This window comes from Balaenoptera ricei, chromosome 5 (genome assembly GCF_028023285.1).
Source record: "Balaenoptera ricei isolate mBalRic1 chromosome 5, mBalRic1.hap2, whole genome shotgun sequence".
Classification (NCBI taxonomy): Eukaryota; Metazoa; Chordata; class Mammalia; order Artiodactyla; family Balaenopteridae; genus Balaenoptera; species Balaenoptera ricei.
In genome coordinates, this window is record NC_082643.1 from 50,511,096 (window position 1) to 50,528,699 (window position 17,604).

At 40.5% G+C, this 17,604-nt stretch overlaps 2 protein-coding genes across 2 annotated transcripts in view; both read left to right on the forward strand.

Moving 5' to 3' along the window:
* SCARB2 (scavenger receptor class B member 2) overlaps positions 1-3,344 on the forward strand; it is a 76,244-nt gene extending 72,900 nt beyond the window's left edge. Inside the window, exon 12 of the mRNA XM_059922820.1 lies at positions 630-3,344. Coding sequence (XP_059778803.1) covers positions 630-668 — 39 coding nt within the window. The 3' untranslated portion in view covers positions 669-3,344. The remainder of the gene's footprint in view (positions 1-629) is intronic.
* Positions 3,345-7,299: 3,955 nt separating this feature from the next.
* Positions 7,300-17,604, forward strand: part of NUP54 (nucleoporin 54) — a 30,421-nt gene continuing 20,116 nt past the window's right edge. Inside the window, exons 1-3 of the mRNA XM_059922821.1 lie at positions 7,300-7,441; positions 11,235-11,318; positions 11,775-11,924. Of these exons, the coding sequence (XP_059778804.1) occupies positions 7,375-7,441; positions 11,235-11,318; positions 11,775-11,924 (301 nt within the window). The 5' untranslated portion in view covers positions 7,300-7,374. The remainder of the gene's footprint in view (positions 7,442-11,234; positions 11,319-11,774; positions 11,925-17,604) is intronic.

The window sequence follows — 17,604 nt, forward strand, 5'->3', positions numbered from 1 at the left end:
CGTGAAGTAGGAAATGAAATAGGTTGAAACCATCTAAATCATATAAGCTCAGACTTCCCTGTGTTCTGCATGCTTCCAGTATGCCTTTCAACCCATGCCCATCACGTTAGCGTGAATCAGGTATGAGGCAACGATTTTTCCATTTCTATCTATGGACTGATCTTACAGTCACTGTAAGATGGATTGTACTGTCACTGAGATTTTCATAGGCACAGATGAAAGCCCACGTAAATATTATGACTGTTCCTACAATTAGCCGTCTTCACATATTCAACAAGCAAGCATTACTGGGCACCCATCCCCTCTGAGACATTGTTCTCTGATGGGCCTCCAACTGAAGGAGACAGATTCAATAGGGTGTGATGAGGATTATGGTCCAGGTCAACACAAGGAGAAGGGTACTGGTCCAGTGTCAGGGTAGGGGTGTCAGAGCAGGCCTCCTGGAGAGGATCAGGGCTGAATGTTAAAGAAAGAGCAAGAGGAAGCAGGCCAAGAGAAGAGAAGGTGATTGGGATGACAGTCTTCCCATCACTTTCCCCTCCTTGCACCCCTCTCTCCACTTCCCACATCTGGGGAGAAGTTGGTCACGTGATCTCCTAACCTCACTGTTCTCTCTCACCTGGTCTCAGGGAACTGCAGACGAAAGAGCACCCCTCATACGAACCTAACCTAACCATGGGCTGCGCTTGGGGAAGGAAGCGTGCGAGCTGTCGTGACCTGGACCACAACAGTGGGGCAACTGTCTGCATCCTCACAGGCTTGTCAGCGGGTGTGAGAGGAGGGTGGAAACCCCGTGCCTGCGTGTGGTGAGCGCCTTCTGGCAGAGGTTCAAGAACAGGCTGACCTGGTTGGCTGTTAGGATCCTGTGGTCCCTGACAAATTGTTTTGTTTTTCATGTGTCTAGCAAGTATTTAATAAACTCCGGTATAGTAATTTTTTTGTTGTTGGGTGCTGGTAGCTCCAGAATTTTGTGACCACTGTCGTGGTTATAATGTCTGTGCATCACTTGTTAATGCTACTTGGTCTAACCTTATTCACTACTCTTCATTCACCAAACTTTGTGCTCAAAATACATAAATACTATTTGATGTTGTATTCCTCCATTCATTTCATCCACAAAACAGAAGTAAGTTAAGAGTTTGGGATGCAGGGTAAAATGGTAAGCCTCATTCAATACCATTCAGATGCATCTAATTTCCTCGTTTGAAAAGGTGCATATTGCATTTCTTGCTAATCTTCAGTTCATAATTCCTCCAGGAAAATAATTCAGACAGCTTTCATACAGGGTAGGAATCAAGCAGGGAAGGGGTTTGTGGAGGTGGTACCCATGAGTTGATAGTGACAAGCACCTGAGGATTTTTGACTTGTACTTTTGTGAATTGAGAGAACGCATAAATGATGTTGGTGAGGACAAGTACAGATATTTCATATAGAATAGAATGCCAGTTATGACATTTGTGGGTAGTTTGTTATTTTTTTAGTCAAAATGATCTTGATTTAGAAAGATGTTTCTGGGAGAATGTAATCAGTAACTGATTTTTTTCCCCAATCGCCCTTGCCAAATATGACTTTATCAATTAATTATAATACTATTGAGTGATTATTTGTAAAATGATTTATAAATATAGGAAATCCATCTATCCACAGCCTAAGTTACACTTAAATTTCAGGAAGTCTGACTACACTAAAGAGACATTTCTTCTAGGGCAGTCTTCTTGGTAACTTTGAAATTGTTTTTAAGAAAAGTTGTTCTTTTCTCAGATTCAGTTCCTTCTGATGTTTTGTGGCTCACTATCACTCACTGAATAGAGAAAGATGTGCCCTACACTTCCTGTGACAATCATTTTGCTGACAGAGTGATGGTGTTTGAAAATATTGCACAGGAAGTGCCTTTAAGAAAGGTCCCTTGGGACCAGAAGCAGAGCCACCTCTCTGCAGAAGACCTCTTGGCTTTCAGTGTAACCTAAGTCAGGATTGGGAACCATCAGCTGTCACAGAATTCAAGCACATTTAAGGGCAGTTCCTTTGATTCTCAACGTTCACTATTCATTTTTGATTGAGAAACCTGTACAGTTAATATGGCAAAGTGCACAGATAATTTCTTAACAACTGAATCATTCTGCAGGACTTTTTGTTTAAAACTGGATTTCAGTGTAAGCAAATGAAGGAAAAAAAGCCACAGATTTCACAAATGCAACTTCTGATCCCTGTATGGAGGTAATAAATCATTTTGTTTCCTTGCCCCAATTTTCCTATTCTCTACACTAAAGCAATTTGTAATGTTTCCCTTTTTGAAGGGGCAGTTCATTAAACTCTCAATTTCTCTATAAATTAAGATAGAACCTATAGATACCCCAAATCACCGAAATGTGAGAAGCTAAATTGAAGATATTTTGTCTTCAATAATGCCAAATATCTAGATTTTTTAAAATTTATCAATATTTAACTAGATAATTGGCACATCTTATTCTGTTATGCACCCATTTATTCACATTAATAAAACTGATAAGTCAGTGCATACCCATTGATTCATCCTCTTACCAGAATATAATCATCTGTGAGGAGGAAATTTTTAAACACTATGAGTGATAACATTACAGTTAATGATGCACACCTTTTGATTGAATCCCACACAGTCAGGGAGGCCAAAAGCATAATATTTTCATATGATTCTTAATAGTTACTTGGCTTAAAAATCACATTTGATATTTTACTTCTGAAAACTCTGTGGCAAACCCATACACTGCAGTCAAGATTATAGATTGGTTAAGAAGAATGAATGTACCCATTTGGTTTGAGGTTGAAATAACAAACAGTTCCTCATCCTCATTTTTGTGGAGCCATTATCCTAGAAAGGTCCCCAAAAGCTTTGTGATTGTCACAATCAAAGAATACGGTGTCCTGTACTATGATACTCAATTTAGGGAGAAACCAAACAGAGAGAGGTTACCTCACTTCTCTCAGGGAAACTTAGGAGTTGAACACAGGACAGGAAATGGGCTTTGCCACTTTCAGCTCCAGGCTTTTCCCACTAGACTTTATTCTAGAAAGCTCACTAATGGTCAGGCAGACCAAGTACTACACAACTAACCTTTATCGGGGTTTTTACTTAAGAGAAGCTAATTTTTTATTTCGGTTGCTCAAGATAAGAGTTCTGTAAAAGGTGACCACCATCCTTGGCCCTCTGGGTATTATCACTAGGGTTAATTGCTTGTGGCTATTAAAGAGAATGCTGACCAGAATGTAGTTATACTGCTGGTTCCTTTCATGTGATCCTTGACCTTGTTTATTTCTACCCTTAATGCAATGGAATATTTCACTAATAAAAAAAACTTTCTATGAAATTGCACTGGAAATTGTATGTTATGTCACCAGATGTTCAGTGGTCTATGGAGTTTCATTTGAAAGATGCTCTTCGCCCTCCTGATGGACTCAGGCCTGAGTCACCCCCCTTGGGCCACCTCTGATTTCAGCTCAGCTGCGGTGGACGGTGATAGGCAGCCTGACAAGCCCCACTTCAAGCAGGTCCCACACCGTGCTCTTCTGCCTCAGAGCTTTCTCCAGAGCCCCAGAAGCCCCTCAGGAGCATGGGGGTTAATACTCCCATGTATTGACGCTCAATCAAAGGGGGCAAGAGTCAGCTGACAAGGGTTCCCGTCCTCAGAGGGACAGTTCTCAGGCTCATTCTACTTGGTTCCTCAGCTAGGGTTGCCCACACCAGAAACTGCTTCCTATCATCATTTCTTCATCCCCTGTCTCACTCTACCCACCCCCTCACTGCTGCTTCCAACCAAATAATCTACCTGCACTAGCATCCTTATTCAGGTCTGCTTCCAGGTAAACACAAACTGAAATGCAGACAAGTCCACCCAGAGGGCTCAGCAAGATCAGAGAGCTGTTGGAGAAATATCAGACCTTTGTTTCTGCGGACATTTGGACCGAAGTTATTAGTCCAAAAGTTTAGATTACCTTTAAAACCTTTCCCATCCCAATAATATTGCAACTTATTTCTGAAGTCAGAGCAAATCCAGATCAATCATAAAATATTTAGTTCAGTGTTACAAATGTCCTTATGTATTAGGGACACTTGAACCTCAGCATAAGTGCTTCCTAGGAATCCCAAATCTGCTTAACTGGCTTCTGTCATAGGAGAAGCTCCTTATTTGATCATAAATGTAAACTTTCAACTAAGTTTCATGATGCTCTGGGAGCCTGACTCCGAGGGAAGGCTTGCCCAAGGAAGTAACATTTAAGTGAGACTGAAGAATAGGTGTGAATTAGGCAAAGCGAAGCATTTCAGACAGAGGTAGCAGGAGGTGCCCAGGAGCAGGAAGGAACATGTTACAAGCAACTGAGAAAATATTTGGCTGGGATTCAGAGAAGGAAGAAGAATAGTGGGAGATGAGGCTGGAGAGAAAGGCAGCCTTATTGAGCCATGTCAAAGGTTTTGGTCCTTTTCAAGGCAAACGGGAAGCCATTGAAGTGTTGTGAACTGGGTTGTTGGTCAGTGTGTGTGTGTGTAGGGGGGGTGGAATGGGAGATACGACAGGTTTGTTTAGAAAGACTCACTCTAGCTGCAGGGTGAATAAATTGGAAGAGAGTCAACGTGGATACAGGGAGGTCAGTTTGGAGGCTGTTGCGTTAGGTGGTTCCTTTAGGGTCCCCACTGGATCTTGTCTGGGTGTCATGCACTAGCCTGCAGGGTGAATTCCACAAAGCCACATACATAGCATAGGTCAAGTAATGGCTTTAATGGGGAAAAAGAAAAATTATGGAAAAAGGAAGGCACAGACCCTCCATCTTCCTGTCATCCCATGGTGAGGCAAGCTGAGGGCCAGGGCACTGCTTGGTCTCAGTGCAGAGGGCATATTCCTTCTCGTCCACCTTTTTATAGGGCGAAGGTGAAAAAAGCAGTCTTGTCAATGGAGGAATACACAAGCAACTGAACAAGAGGCAGTTTGGACTTGGGCTGCCCATGGAACGTTATTACAACCTCCACTGCTGGGGTGAAGAAGACACCAGTTACGTGGGACATAAGGTTGGGTGCGGCCCCTTCCCCTCCCCTAGGAGAAGGGGGAACCCCCAGCCACAGCCAGCGCATTTGCCAGGCAACCTAGAACGAATCCTGCTCATTGCACTGCAGTAGTCTAGGTAGGAGCTGGCAAACTTTTTTTTCTGTAAAGGGCCGCTTCGAAAATAGTTTCGGCTTTGCAAGCCTCTCTATCACAACTACTCAACTCTGTACTTGTAGCATGAAAGCAGTCATAGACAACACGTAAGCAAATGCATATGTCTGTGTTCCAAGGAAACTGTGTACAAAATAGGCAGCAGCCTACATTTGGCTCATGGGCTGTCTGCTGATCCCTGGTCTAGGCAAGAGATTATGGTAATTTGAATCAGGGAGATGGCAGTGGAAATGAAATATTTTAGAAATATTTAAAAGATAAAATATATAGGACTTGGAGATGAAAATGGGAAAGGCAAGGGAGAGAAACATGTCAAGGAAATCATTCGTTCATTCCACAGTACTGAATAAGGGCCTATCACGTGGGTGGGCACTCTGCTAGCACTAGGGACACAGCCAGTAAATAAAGTTTGCTGCCCTCATGGAGCTAACATGAAATGGGGGCTGGGGGGCAATAAATAGGTGGTGGTAATGCTAAGAATATTAAAGCAGCCAGTGACAGCAGTGGGATGTGCAATTTTAGAAAGGGTGATCAGGGATGGCTTCCTACTGAAGAAATAGTCATCCATTCTTTTCCATCTGAGATCGTTCTCCCCTTCCATCCATAATTTCTGGATTTGGCTCGGCTGGTTCTTCTTCTTTCTCGCAGGCTCTCTTGAGCGCTGTCTCCTCTGGTCTAATTACTGATGCTCAGCTGCATCTTCTCACTTGATCCTCTCTCCCTTACAACCTCATTGGCTCCCAGACTTCCATTACACCCTAAACATGGGCCTCTCCGTTCCACCTCAGTCCCACATATCCAAGCGCCAGCTGCATATCCTCAGCCAGGTTGTCCTCAAATCCAGTAAGTAAAGAAAGGAACTCATTTGTTCTTGTCTCCCTCCCAAATTCCAATGGCATCACAGTGTACAAGCCAGGAACCAGGGACTCTTGCTAGAGTCCTCTTTGCCCGCCTTTCCACACCCCGTCAATCGTCAAGTCCGCCTGCTCCTCAGTCTCCATTCCTGCCGTCCTCATCCGCATATCAGCGTTCTCACTGGGACTTCTGCGATGACCACTATTAGCATTATTTAATTGTATGAGTAGGTAACCCATATACATTTTCAAAAACTAAACGGGGTTTATACTGCAAAGTCCTCCTCCACCCATCTTCTTGCCACCCAATTCATCTTCTCAGAGGCAACCGATGTTACTCATTTTAAAAATGTATCTTTCCAGGAATATTTCATACAAATATATGTAATTACATATTCTAGCCCTCTTTTTTTCCCATCCAAATTGTAGCATACCATATACAGTGTTCTAAATTGTTTATATAATTTACCTTTGAGATCTGTCTTTTCAGTACATAAAGAGCTTTACTTGGCTGAATAGTATTCCTTTGTATGAATGCAACTATTTAAGCAAAACACTGGTCCCAATCATTTGTTATTATAAATAATGCTGTAACCTATAACCTTGTATTCTATTAATTTTGCCAAATCATTTACAAGATAAATTCCTAGAAGCAGCATTGCTAGGTCCAAAGACAATTTTAATTTCGATAGACACAATGACTTTGTTTTTATTTTTATTAAAGTTACAGAAGCACATAGGTTTAAGAAGCAAATAATTCTACAAAGTTTCTACCAAGAATTCAACAAAACAAAAAACCAAAAACCTAAATGGACATCATTCTCAGAGGCACTTCTTTTAGCCTTCTTTTTTCTTTCTTTCTTCTTCTTTTCCCCACCATTACCCCATGACTTTAAGTGACATGCTGCTTCGTGAATTTTCAGTTTTTGTGTTATCCACTGTCTCCCCACTATGGAGAATAAGGATTTAGCTTTCTTTTCCTACCCTGTCTTCATTGGACACTTGTATTCAGCCTGCTGCACATCTTTCCCAAGGGGCCTCCCTAAAGCAGTTTTTAAGGGCTCTCAGGCGGCACGCCACGGCGAGCTTCCCAGCATCTCACATTGGTTGTGACGCTCCACGCCACGCGAAGCCACAGGCCCCCGGAAGCGAGCCCGGCCGGGGGCGTTCCCTCTCCACCCTCCACCCCCTACGCTTTTCAGGCGTTCCGGCCTCTTAGGCTAGGCCAGAAAAGAGGCGGAACGCCGAGATCCGGGAGTGGTTTCCCCGCGGATCGCAGAGCGGAGTGCACCGAGCGCCGCGGGAGCAGCACCTTGGTGCCCTGCTCCCGCGACATGGCCTTCAACTTTGGGGCTCCCTCGGGCACCTCTGGTACAGCTGCAGCCACCGCGGCCCCCGCGGGTGAGTGAGTCCCCCGGACCTTCTCCCGGGGAGGAGGGAAGGCCTTTGGTCCAGCCCTTCGGGCCGAGACTCTTCGGCTTGGGGATCCTGGGGTCTCCTGCCCGCGCGGAGACTTTAGGGGCTTCGGAAAAGGGCGGGCGGCAGCAGAGCGGGCAGAGACGGCTCCTGAGGAGGCCGCGGGGAGAATGGAGGCCCAACCCAGAGCTCGCGCGCTGCGGGTGGGTCCCCGCAGGGCCCTCTCCTCCTAGGGTTCGTTTCCCGCCGCCCGGGAGTCGGACTCGGAGAGACCGGAGGCGGCTCCTCTCACCCTTTGCCGGAGACCCATCCTTCCCTCCCCAACCCTACTCACCCCTCCCCACCTCAGCGTCCGGGACGGGCGCGAACGCTCGCTTGGTTCCCGCTGCTGGGCTCGGCGAGGACAGGGTTGGGGAGCCTTGGGCGCTGCTCTGCGGCTCCCTCGGCCCTGGCCCCTTCGGTTCTTGCTGCGGGACTACACGCTCCGGCTCCTTCTTCCCGTCCCCGCCTCCGCGGCTTTCTTAACTCGTTTGGAGCAAAGTCCGGGTTTGTCTTTGTTCACTTCTTTGAAACCTCCTGCAAACTCTTCTAATCTTTACCTTGCTTTGTTTTCTTTTTCTTCTTTCTTCTTCCCCCCTCCCCCTTTTAAAATTCTGTTTGTTTCTTTGCCTACACGCCTATCAGGATTTGGTGGGCTTGAGACTGCCAACTCCACCGCCAGTGGGTTTAATTTTGGGGGTTTCGGATTAACTGCTAATCCTGCAGTGAACTTTAATATTGGGAATTTCGGTGTTTCTACTACCTCGGCGACTCCGTTCAATTTTGGTAACAGTCTGGCAAGTGCAGGTAGATATGCGGGTCGTCTGTGTAACGAATGTTGGGAGCTGGAGTCCAAGAATATTTTGTGGTTCCAGAGTTTGGGAAAGAACAGCGACTTGTCTAACAAGGAAAGGAAATTCATTTCCTAATGTCGAATCAAAAACATTTGTAGCAAGTTTTGACTCTCTTAAAAGATTTGGTTTGGGGAAGTCTTGCAAGTTATAAAGTTCCTTTGTTAAATTTGCATTTAATTGAACAGAATATACCTTCCAAGTGATAAGTATTTGGAATGGATTTTTATTTTGAGTAGAATATATCTTCCAGATTATTAGATATCTCTTTTGAAGTATAAGCTCAACAATCAGGCCCATTTTCCTGGAATTCTTGGACTCCTGCAGTCATTTTTTTTCCATTTTTCCTGCATCTTTCATTGGAATTTCATTTGATTGTCCTTGTGTTTCCTGAGAGAAACAAGTCTTATACGAACAGCAGCAACCTATCTTGTTTTTTAACCTGTACAATAATAATAATGTGTTTCTTTGGCCAACTACGCAGATTAGGATACATTTCTATAAGATAACGCACTTATAGAAAGAATCCCCAGTTCTTTACTGGATTTTTTGAGAAATGATCAGAGAGAGCAATTTAATTTATTGTCAGATAGCATTAACTTCTAAAAGATAGGCTAGACGTCTTTGTACTCAAAAAGATAATTATGAAGATTCTGGTATCTATATGGATTGTTTGAAGCTCGTTGGAAATTCTGCAAAACACAAACTATAACGTGTGTGTGTGTGTGTGTGTGTGTGTATATATATATATATATATATAAATTTAAAATAGGTCTATGTCTACCTTGCATACAGTGACCCTATAGAAAAGCCTTGTTCCTCAGCTGCTCGTATATGAATTTATTATTCATATTCTCTTACATATGCCACTTATGCCCATGCCAATTATATGCATTTGGTAAGCATGATTTATTCCCTACGACATATTTGGGAAGTCTGGCATTTTGTGCAGTTACTTGTTACTGCAGTGTGAATATGACCTTGGCAATCTGATTTGAAAACGTTTTGAAGAATACTTGAAATTCCAAAGATTAAACAATCCATTATCACTAAGGTATATTTAAAGTGATCACATATCACTGTTGTTTGGTATGTTTACTTTTCCCTGTTTGCTTAAAATTGGCACTGGGTAAAACAGAAACATTATTTTGAAGTTTGTGTTTCCGAACAAACCCACCCAGCTCATAATTCAACAGTAATAAATAAACCTGTTGGTATTTGCGTGATTTCATGTTCATTTGGAGTTATCACTGTGAAGTTTTGAGTTGTGATAATATAACTGTTTTAACTACTTTTATGTATGTTTATGTATGTTCATCAACTTCAAAAGGCTGATTGAAATTCTTGTTTACTTTTTTATTTTATATCCTTGCAGATCCATCTTTACTAATAAACATTTTCATATTATGAAGCATGTTAAGATACCAATATTTTTATTGTATAGCCAATTCAGAATATATCTTAGTTTTTCTGTGAAAATTAGAAGTAATGAAAAAAGATTAGGAACAATGTTCAGTACTTTAGGTGATTTTTATCAAAATGTTTACAGTTTGCAGTACTGCAGTAGAACCTACAAGTAAATAGAGTATTTGGTTGTGCCTGCATGCAACACGTAGTCTATTCTTGAGTAATTTTCCAAGTCAGAGTCATATGATGACTATCAGTGGGTTGGGTTTTTTTCCTTCTTATATCTTTTATGTTACAATATTGATGAATCTCTGTCTCTTATGCCAGAAATATATGAGACTAAAAGTTAGAATCCCAGAGAGTCTGCAGTATAACTCAGCACTAATGGTTCAAACATTTGTCTTAAAAGTCTTTTTTGACACCACATTGGTAATCAGGTAAAGACTGACAGTAAGGGGAAAAAAGCCATTGTGTATTGGCCAGCATTCCATTCCATTCATATGTCAGCTTCGATATGGTTAAGATTAATTTCATCTCTAGATTTATCTAAAAGTGAAATTTGTGTATCTGTCAGTGTTGTGGCGCAGAGCGCCATGGTGATAGCTCTGCTCTACTTGCCGGCCACTGTTGCCTTGTGATTTTTTTTCCCCTTATCTCTTCAAGAAACACATTCTTGTTTACATACCAATATAAGAGTCAGTATATTGGTATGTTTCATTTGAAAAGTTGCTCAGTCTTGATGGAGACTAAGTAGAAATATAAGCTAAAGTAGAGTATAAATTAATTCACTGAAGCCAGGGTTGCAAACTGGCAGCACAGTCTGCCAGTATGATCTGTTTGTCACACTGTTGTAAAAATATTTGAATTAGTTACAAAAAAATCAATTGACTTCAGGTTTAAAATTGTGTAAATTTCACACAGAAAATCTAGATTTTCTATTTCTCGGGAGAAATGGGAATATTCAACACTACTAAACTACCATTCTCCTGCAGCAGTAATTTGCTGGAATTTAGGAACTGCTGCCATTTAAAAAAAACTGTTCACACTGATCCATTCTGGCAGTCAGTAAACACCTAGTCTATTTCATTCATGAATGTTATCAGCCTGTATCTTGTAGGCATTTGAATTTGCAACCCCTGCTATAAAAGTACACAGTCATTTTAGCCTTAACACTATGGCAATAGGCTTATTAACATGTTTACTCAGCTGTAGCTTAATCACCTCTTTAGTTGAAAGGTATGTATTGCATTGTGGTATTTCTACTTTAAATACTTAGTAGCTCATTTCTTGCAACATACTGACTTCTTGATTAGTAGTATAGTTTTTTAAAAATTGATGTTGAAGTAGAGAAAGGAAAAGTTAGACCAATATATTTCGTCTTTATATGGAGCAATTGCTTATCATGTAATTTGAAAAGGAAATTACCTCATATGTATACAAAAGATTCTTCCTTGCTATTTTATTTATCCTTTTTTAATTAGGTGGGTTTAGTGGATTTGGGACGCCGTCTACAACAGCAGGTTCTGCGTTCAGCTTTTCTGCTCCAGCTAACACGGGCACTACTGGTGAGAGGACACCTTTTTTTTTTTAATTTTTATTTTATTTTTTTTGACTGTGTTGGGTCCTCGTTGCTGCGTGCAGGCTTTCTCTAGTTGTGGCGAGCTGGGGCTACTCTTCGTTGCCGTGTGCGGGCTTCTCATTGTGGTAGCTTCTCTTGTTGCAGAGCACAGGCTCTAGGTGCGTGGGCTTCAGTAGTTGTAGCATGTGGGCTCAGTAGTCGTGGCTCGCGGGCTCTAGAGTGCAGGCTCAGTAGTTGTGGTGCACGGGCTTAGTTGCTCCACGGCACGTGGGATCTTCCCGGACCAAGGCTCAAACCCGTGTCCCCTGCATTGGCAGGTGGATTCTTAACCACTGCGCCACAAGGGAAGCCCAAGAGGACATCTTATATCATTTGTAGAAGCAAATGAGCTACAAGTCAGCTTGTTTTTTTACCTTAAACAATTAAAATTTTTCATTCAAAGGACTCTTCGGTGGTGCTCAGAACAAAGGTTTTGGATTTGGCACTGGCTTTGGTACAACAGCTGGAACTAGTACTGGTTTAGGTACTGGTTTGGGAACTGGACTTGGATTTGGAGGATTTCATACACAGCAGCAGCAGCAGCAACAGACTAGTAAGTATAAGAGGTTTTCATTTTCAGATATAAAGCCGTAACAATGTAGGCAACATTGTTGAGTGCACTGTTCAAAACACTTTAGTGGATATCTTTTTTTTTTTTTTTTGGAGGAATTATAAAATATTCTAAAAGCTACTTCTTGTGTTTTTATATGATGATAGCACCTGGGGAAAAGACACATTGGCATGATTCTGACTATAAGGCCTCTGTGTTTAGTATCACTCCTTTAAAATTTTTGTTGTTGTTGATAAAAATAACATATAGAAAGCGGCACAAAATTACAGCTTCATGAATTACGCCATTGTAACCACTGCCCATGTCAGGAGGTGGACCCTGGCCAGCCACTTCAGAAGCCCTCCACGTTTCCCTCCTAGTCACTTCGCCATCAGAGGGAATATAGTTTTGCCTTTTGTGTTGATCACTTCCTTACTTTTCTTTATGGTTTTGTCTTGTATTGTTTAGTTTCATTTGTCTTAAATCTCTGTAAGTTCCCCTTTTAGCTCTTTCTTTTTTATTTATTTTTCAATTTGTTGAAGAAATCAGATCATTTGTCCTGTAGAGGTTGTCAGTCAGAACTTTACTGATTGCATTCCTATTGTATAGTTAGCATATTCCTTTGTACACTTAGCATATCCCTTGTCCTCTGTATTTCTTGTAAATTAGGTTGGATCTAGGGGCTTATTTATGTTGATAGTTCAGTTTTTTTGTTTGTTTGCAAGACTACTTTATAAGTAGTGTTGTATTTTTATCAAGAGGCATATAATGTCTGATTCTATTTTTTGTGATGTTAGCAGCAGCCATTGGTGATCATTACCTAGATCCATTAATTCATTAGGGGTTGTAAAATGGTATTATTCCAACCATCTGATTCCTTTGTCATTTATTTGTTGAAATACTTCTATAAAGAGAAACTACCTCATCCACTATTTGGTTGATTCTTTCCCTTTATTCTTAGCTTTCAAAATAAAGAGTTGGTTCCCTATCATTCTCCAAAGGTAACCAATTTTTTTTTTTATGTCAGGAACTCAAGTATTTAAATTATTTGATATTTTTCAGTCCATTGCAGTTTTCCATATTGATGTTTAAATTGTTCCATCTTTGGCCAGTGTAAGCCTCTTCAGGTTGGTTCCCAGGTCCTTTCAGACAAGTGTAGAATTAGTCTTTGATAGCTTCCTTACTAGCTGGTGTGGCAGTATGTTGCAGGGTTATCTTGTATGGATTAGTTTATTTAATGATCACAAGAACTCTATGAAATAGAACTCTTGTTACCTCCATTTTATAGGTGAAGAGAGGTAACTGAGAAAATTGTGACTTTTCCATATATCTTCCAAGATGTAGTATAGGAACATAAATTCAAGTTCCTTGACTTCCTTTGTAATGCTCCTTTTGCTTTTCCATAGTTTGCTACCTCTTAAAATCACTTTTGTTTCATTTTTCTTAGGTAAGTTGATTGATTGGCTGAAATTCATCCTACTCAGTCATTGAAGATTAGTAACGTATTAAAAATGAATTTCAAGAATTATCTAACCAATAGGATGAAGATAATAGAATTATTCTTTCTAGTGTTACAATTATATCTTTCTTACTGTCCTCCTGCAACAATACAAAGTTTGATGGAAATCCAAGTAGTTAAGGAAAAGAAAGGAAAAGAAGTTTTTTCTTTGTTTCTTGCCATAAAGTCTCTTCAACTATAAGTTATAGTTGTGCTTACTCTTGTTAGGAAAAATGGGAATTTGAATCTGGTGCTGTTCATTTTCAGAATGAAAAGGGCTCATTCTGCTGAGTGTATGTTTTATGTCAGGCACTGTGTATATAAGGTATATGTACTGGGTATATAAGGTTGCTCATAGTCTATAAGGAGATAGAACAACAAACATCCAATTAGATAGAATAATAAACATTCAATTATAAAAAATATATATGTGTGAAAGCACTAACATAGACCCATACAAGGTGCTTTGGAATGTAGAGGAAGAGTTGAATCTTAAGGGAATTAGCCAGTTGGATAAAATCAGAGAAGGGTATTCCAGGCAGAGGGAATAACAGTGACAAAGGCACGAATGCACGGCATGGCGTGATGAGTTTGGGACCTGCTGTGGAAGGAGTTTGAGTTTAATCTGCAAAGATTGTGGAGTTTTTGCCTCATTTTTAAAAACTCTGGCTTGCATGAGGTGCTTGCTGTCTGGTCACACCACCTCTGATGTGTCTGATCTCTGTTATCTGCTGATTTCCTGGGCATTGGACACTTTGGCAGCTGGCTCTGAGTCCCACTTTTCTTTCCAACTTGTGCTCTCAATCTGGGTTATTTTAGCATTCACGTGGCTATGTACTCAGACAGCCATACCATCTACCTTTTATTCCAAAGACCTTTTCCATTTCACTTTAGCCACAATTCTTACCTTGGACTTTGGCAACATCTGAAACTGTTCTAATTCCATAATCAATCAATAATCTAATTCCAATCATCAATAATAATCCATAATCAAACATCCCACAACCTATTGCTCTTTTAGCCTGCCTTTTCAACCACTTCCAACATAGCTGTTCTTAGACCTCATTAGGATCTTAGAGCACTGACACTTTCTGCTCTTCCGTCAGCTCCTTCCTGTCTCACTGTCCTTTCTAATTAGCTTAGAGCCCTTGTCCTTCCATTTCAGTCACTCTTGCCAGTATGCTAAACTTCCTTATCCTTGTATCATGTCCGCTGGAAAAAACAACCCCAAGCCTGTGTAAGCCCAACTGTCTGTCTAGATACTGCTTGAGAAAATCATACAGTACAGAAGATTGAATCTCTAAATTCTTAATCACCAACCCAAGTTGGGGCCTCAACATTGCCTGGTAATCCTGTGAAGTTTCTATTTTCAAATTTTTCTCCCACTTTCTGTAAGTTATTTTAAACCTTTATTCTCTTCAAATCTCAAAGTTCTCTGTTCTCACTTTTAGTAGATGGCCTTGACCTCTGCTTCAAAGAGAAAACGGAATGTCTCATTGTAATTCCTTCAGTTGCCCACTACCGAATCTTATTTATCTACCTACCCCTGTAACCCATCCTCTTCTCTTTTCGCCTGTGCTCTGGATCTCATATCCTCCCACCTTCTGGGGCTCCTTGTGCTGTTGATTATTTTTCCCAGCAGACCCCCACCCCATTCCACCTCTCATCCCCCACCAAAAACAAAGTCTTCAGCTTCTCTAGCCCAGGATTATTCTCATTCACATTTAAACGTCTGAAGTTTCTTTTTTCTTAAAACAGAAACAAAAAAATAAAACTACTTTAATTTCACATCTCACTTCAGTTATCTCTTGCTGTCACTCTCTTCTCCCCTTCATAAACTACTTGAAATAGATATAGAAGAATGGGATCCCCTGCTGCTGTCTTCTGTTACCTCTTAGCCCACACTAATCTGTTTTCTACTTTCTTTACCCAGTCAAATAGTTATGGTCATTAATTATCTCAAATCCAATGAACATCTACTGTTCTTTAATTGTGAAAAATTCTAACACAAAAATAGTAAAATGACCCCACGTTCTACCAAATAGATTCAACAAAAGTCAGAACTTGCCACATTTGTTTTATCTATATCCTCCTTCCTCCCCCCCCTCCTTTTTTTTTGAATTGCTGAAGTGTCAGTACTTTAAAGCAAATCCCAAACATGTCATTTCACCCTTACTTTACTGCTTTACTATGCTTCTCTCTTTAAAAACATGGAGTCATTCCAACTCACAATGACTAATTCCTTGGTATCATCCTTAATCAGATTTCCCCATATGTCTCAGTAAAGTTTTCTTCAGTTGGTTTATTTGAATCATGATCTAAACAAGGTCCACACATTATGTCTCTTAAGCTTCTTTTTAGTATAGAGGATTCCCTGTTTGGGTTTTTTTTTTACCCCACTCATGAATTGTTACAGAAACTGGACCAGTTGTCCTGTGAAATATCCCCCAACCTAGATTTGTTTGTTTCCTTGTAGAATCATTTGACTTTATGCCCCATATTTCTGGTAAATGAAGTTAGCTTTAGGTACTTTATTAGATTTAAGTTTGACTTTTTGGCATGAATACTTTGCGGGTGGTGCTGTGTGCTTCCTATTGTATCGTATTATGAGGCCATCTCTTTTAGAGATGCTAAGATTGATCATTGGGTTCGGGTGGTGAGAGCCAGTCTGTCTTGTAAAGTTCCCCATCAGTCTTTAACCTAATGGTTTCATTCATTGATGGTCATTGCCTCAATCAGTTATTTTATTAGGAGTTGCAATATTAGGAGTTAGTGATTTTCTAATTCTGCCTTCTCTTCCGCACTGAAAGTCTTCTGTAAAAGGAGTTTTTCTGCATCCCCCCAAGACTGCTTGGTCACCCTGAAATGGAATCTGTATAGGAAAGGCAAGATAAATTCTTTCTTTTTAACTGACAGTTTTTGTAAGAAGTTGTTGGTGGCCTGATTATTTCCAATGGTGTGCAAGGTGTTGAGATTTTTCTGAATTTTTAATTTTTACTTTTAAAAATTATCATTTTGAATGCATGAGATTTAATAAATTGAATGTGTTTGAGTTGGAGGCATTCATTATTCTTTTTGATGCTCAAATTGTCACATTTTTGGCCAATGTGAGCCCTCAACTTCAGTGATAGTCTGGTCTTTTTTTTCTCTTACCCTATTGTTTAGTACTCCATATTCCTTTTGCCAGCTTATCTTCCCCTCCTCTTTGACACAGAGATTTTGCACATGCTGTTCTTCTTTGACACTACCCCATGGCCTGGCTGACTACTTCCTTTAGACCTTAGCTGAAGTTCTTATGGGACAGCCTTCTCTTAACCCTCCTGCCCCAAGCTTGATTAGCTTCCTCATTTAGGACTCTCAGAGCCTCTACTTCGAGGCACTTATCACAACTGTTAATATTTGTTTGATATGCTCAGTTTGTTTAAAGAACCAGTCTTGTTTACCATGATATCCTTAGTGTTTGCCTCTATGTCTGACACTTAGGGGGTACTCAGTAAATATTTGTTGAATGAATGCATGGTGAATGAATGAATGAAAATATGCATGTATGTATATATGTATGATATATAAAACCAGGAGAGACTGTATCGTCAGGAAATCTAAAAGAGAAGAGTTTTTCAAGAAGGATGTGTATTCAGTGAAAGTTGAAGATTTTCTTTGAGGATTGAAGGAATGAATAATCAACAGCTTGAGGGCCTGAGAAGGTAGAAAGGTGTGAGAAATCTAATATGCTAAGGCTTTAAAAGCATCTGTTGCATTTTGTTATTTGTGTTTCTCAAATGCCTTCCAGCTAGTGAGCTCTGAGTAGACTAGTGTGGTTGGAATCTAGTGTGAAGTGTAAATTAGTATAGATGATAGTTTGTTAATCTTATTTAAAAGTTGAGGAAGATAAAACCTAGGAATTTCTTGTTGGAAGCTCCAAAGTGAGCATATAGCAAATCAGGATTCAAGTCTTCTGGCTTCTAATCCACTTCTTTACCATTTTCATAAATGCCCATTTGGGAATTAATAATTCTCACGTTGAGGGTAACAGCAGCCCCTCTCTAGCCCTGTAGAAGCCCCATTGGCCTTGTGGTACTTGCAATCTTTAAAGCTGAAAGAAAACTTAAATATCATCTAATATAGTGGTCCTAAAATTCAGGTCATTTTGGTATTCATGATTTTTCTTTTATCTACATACCATTT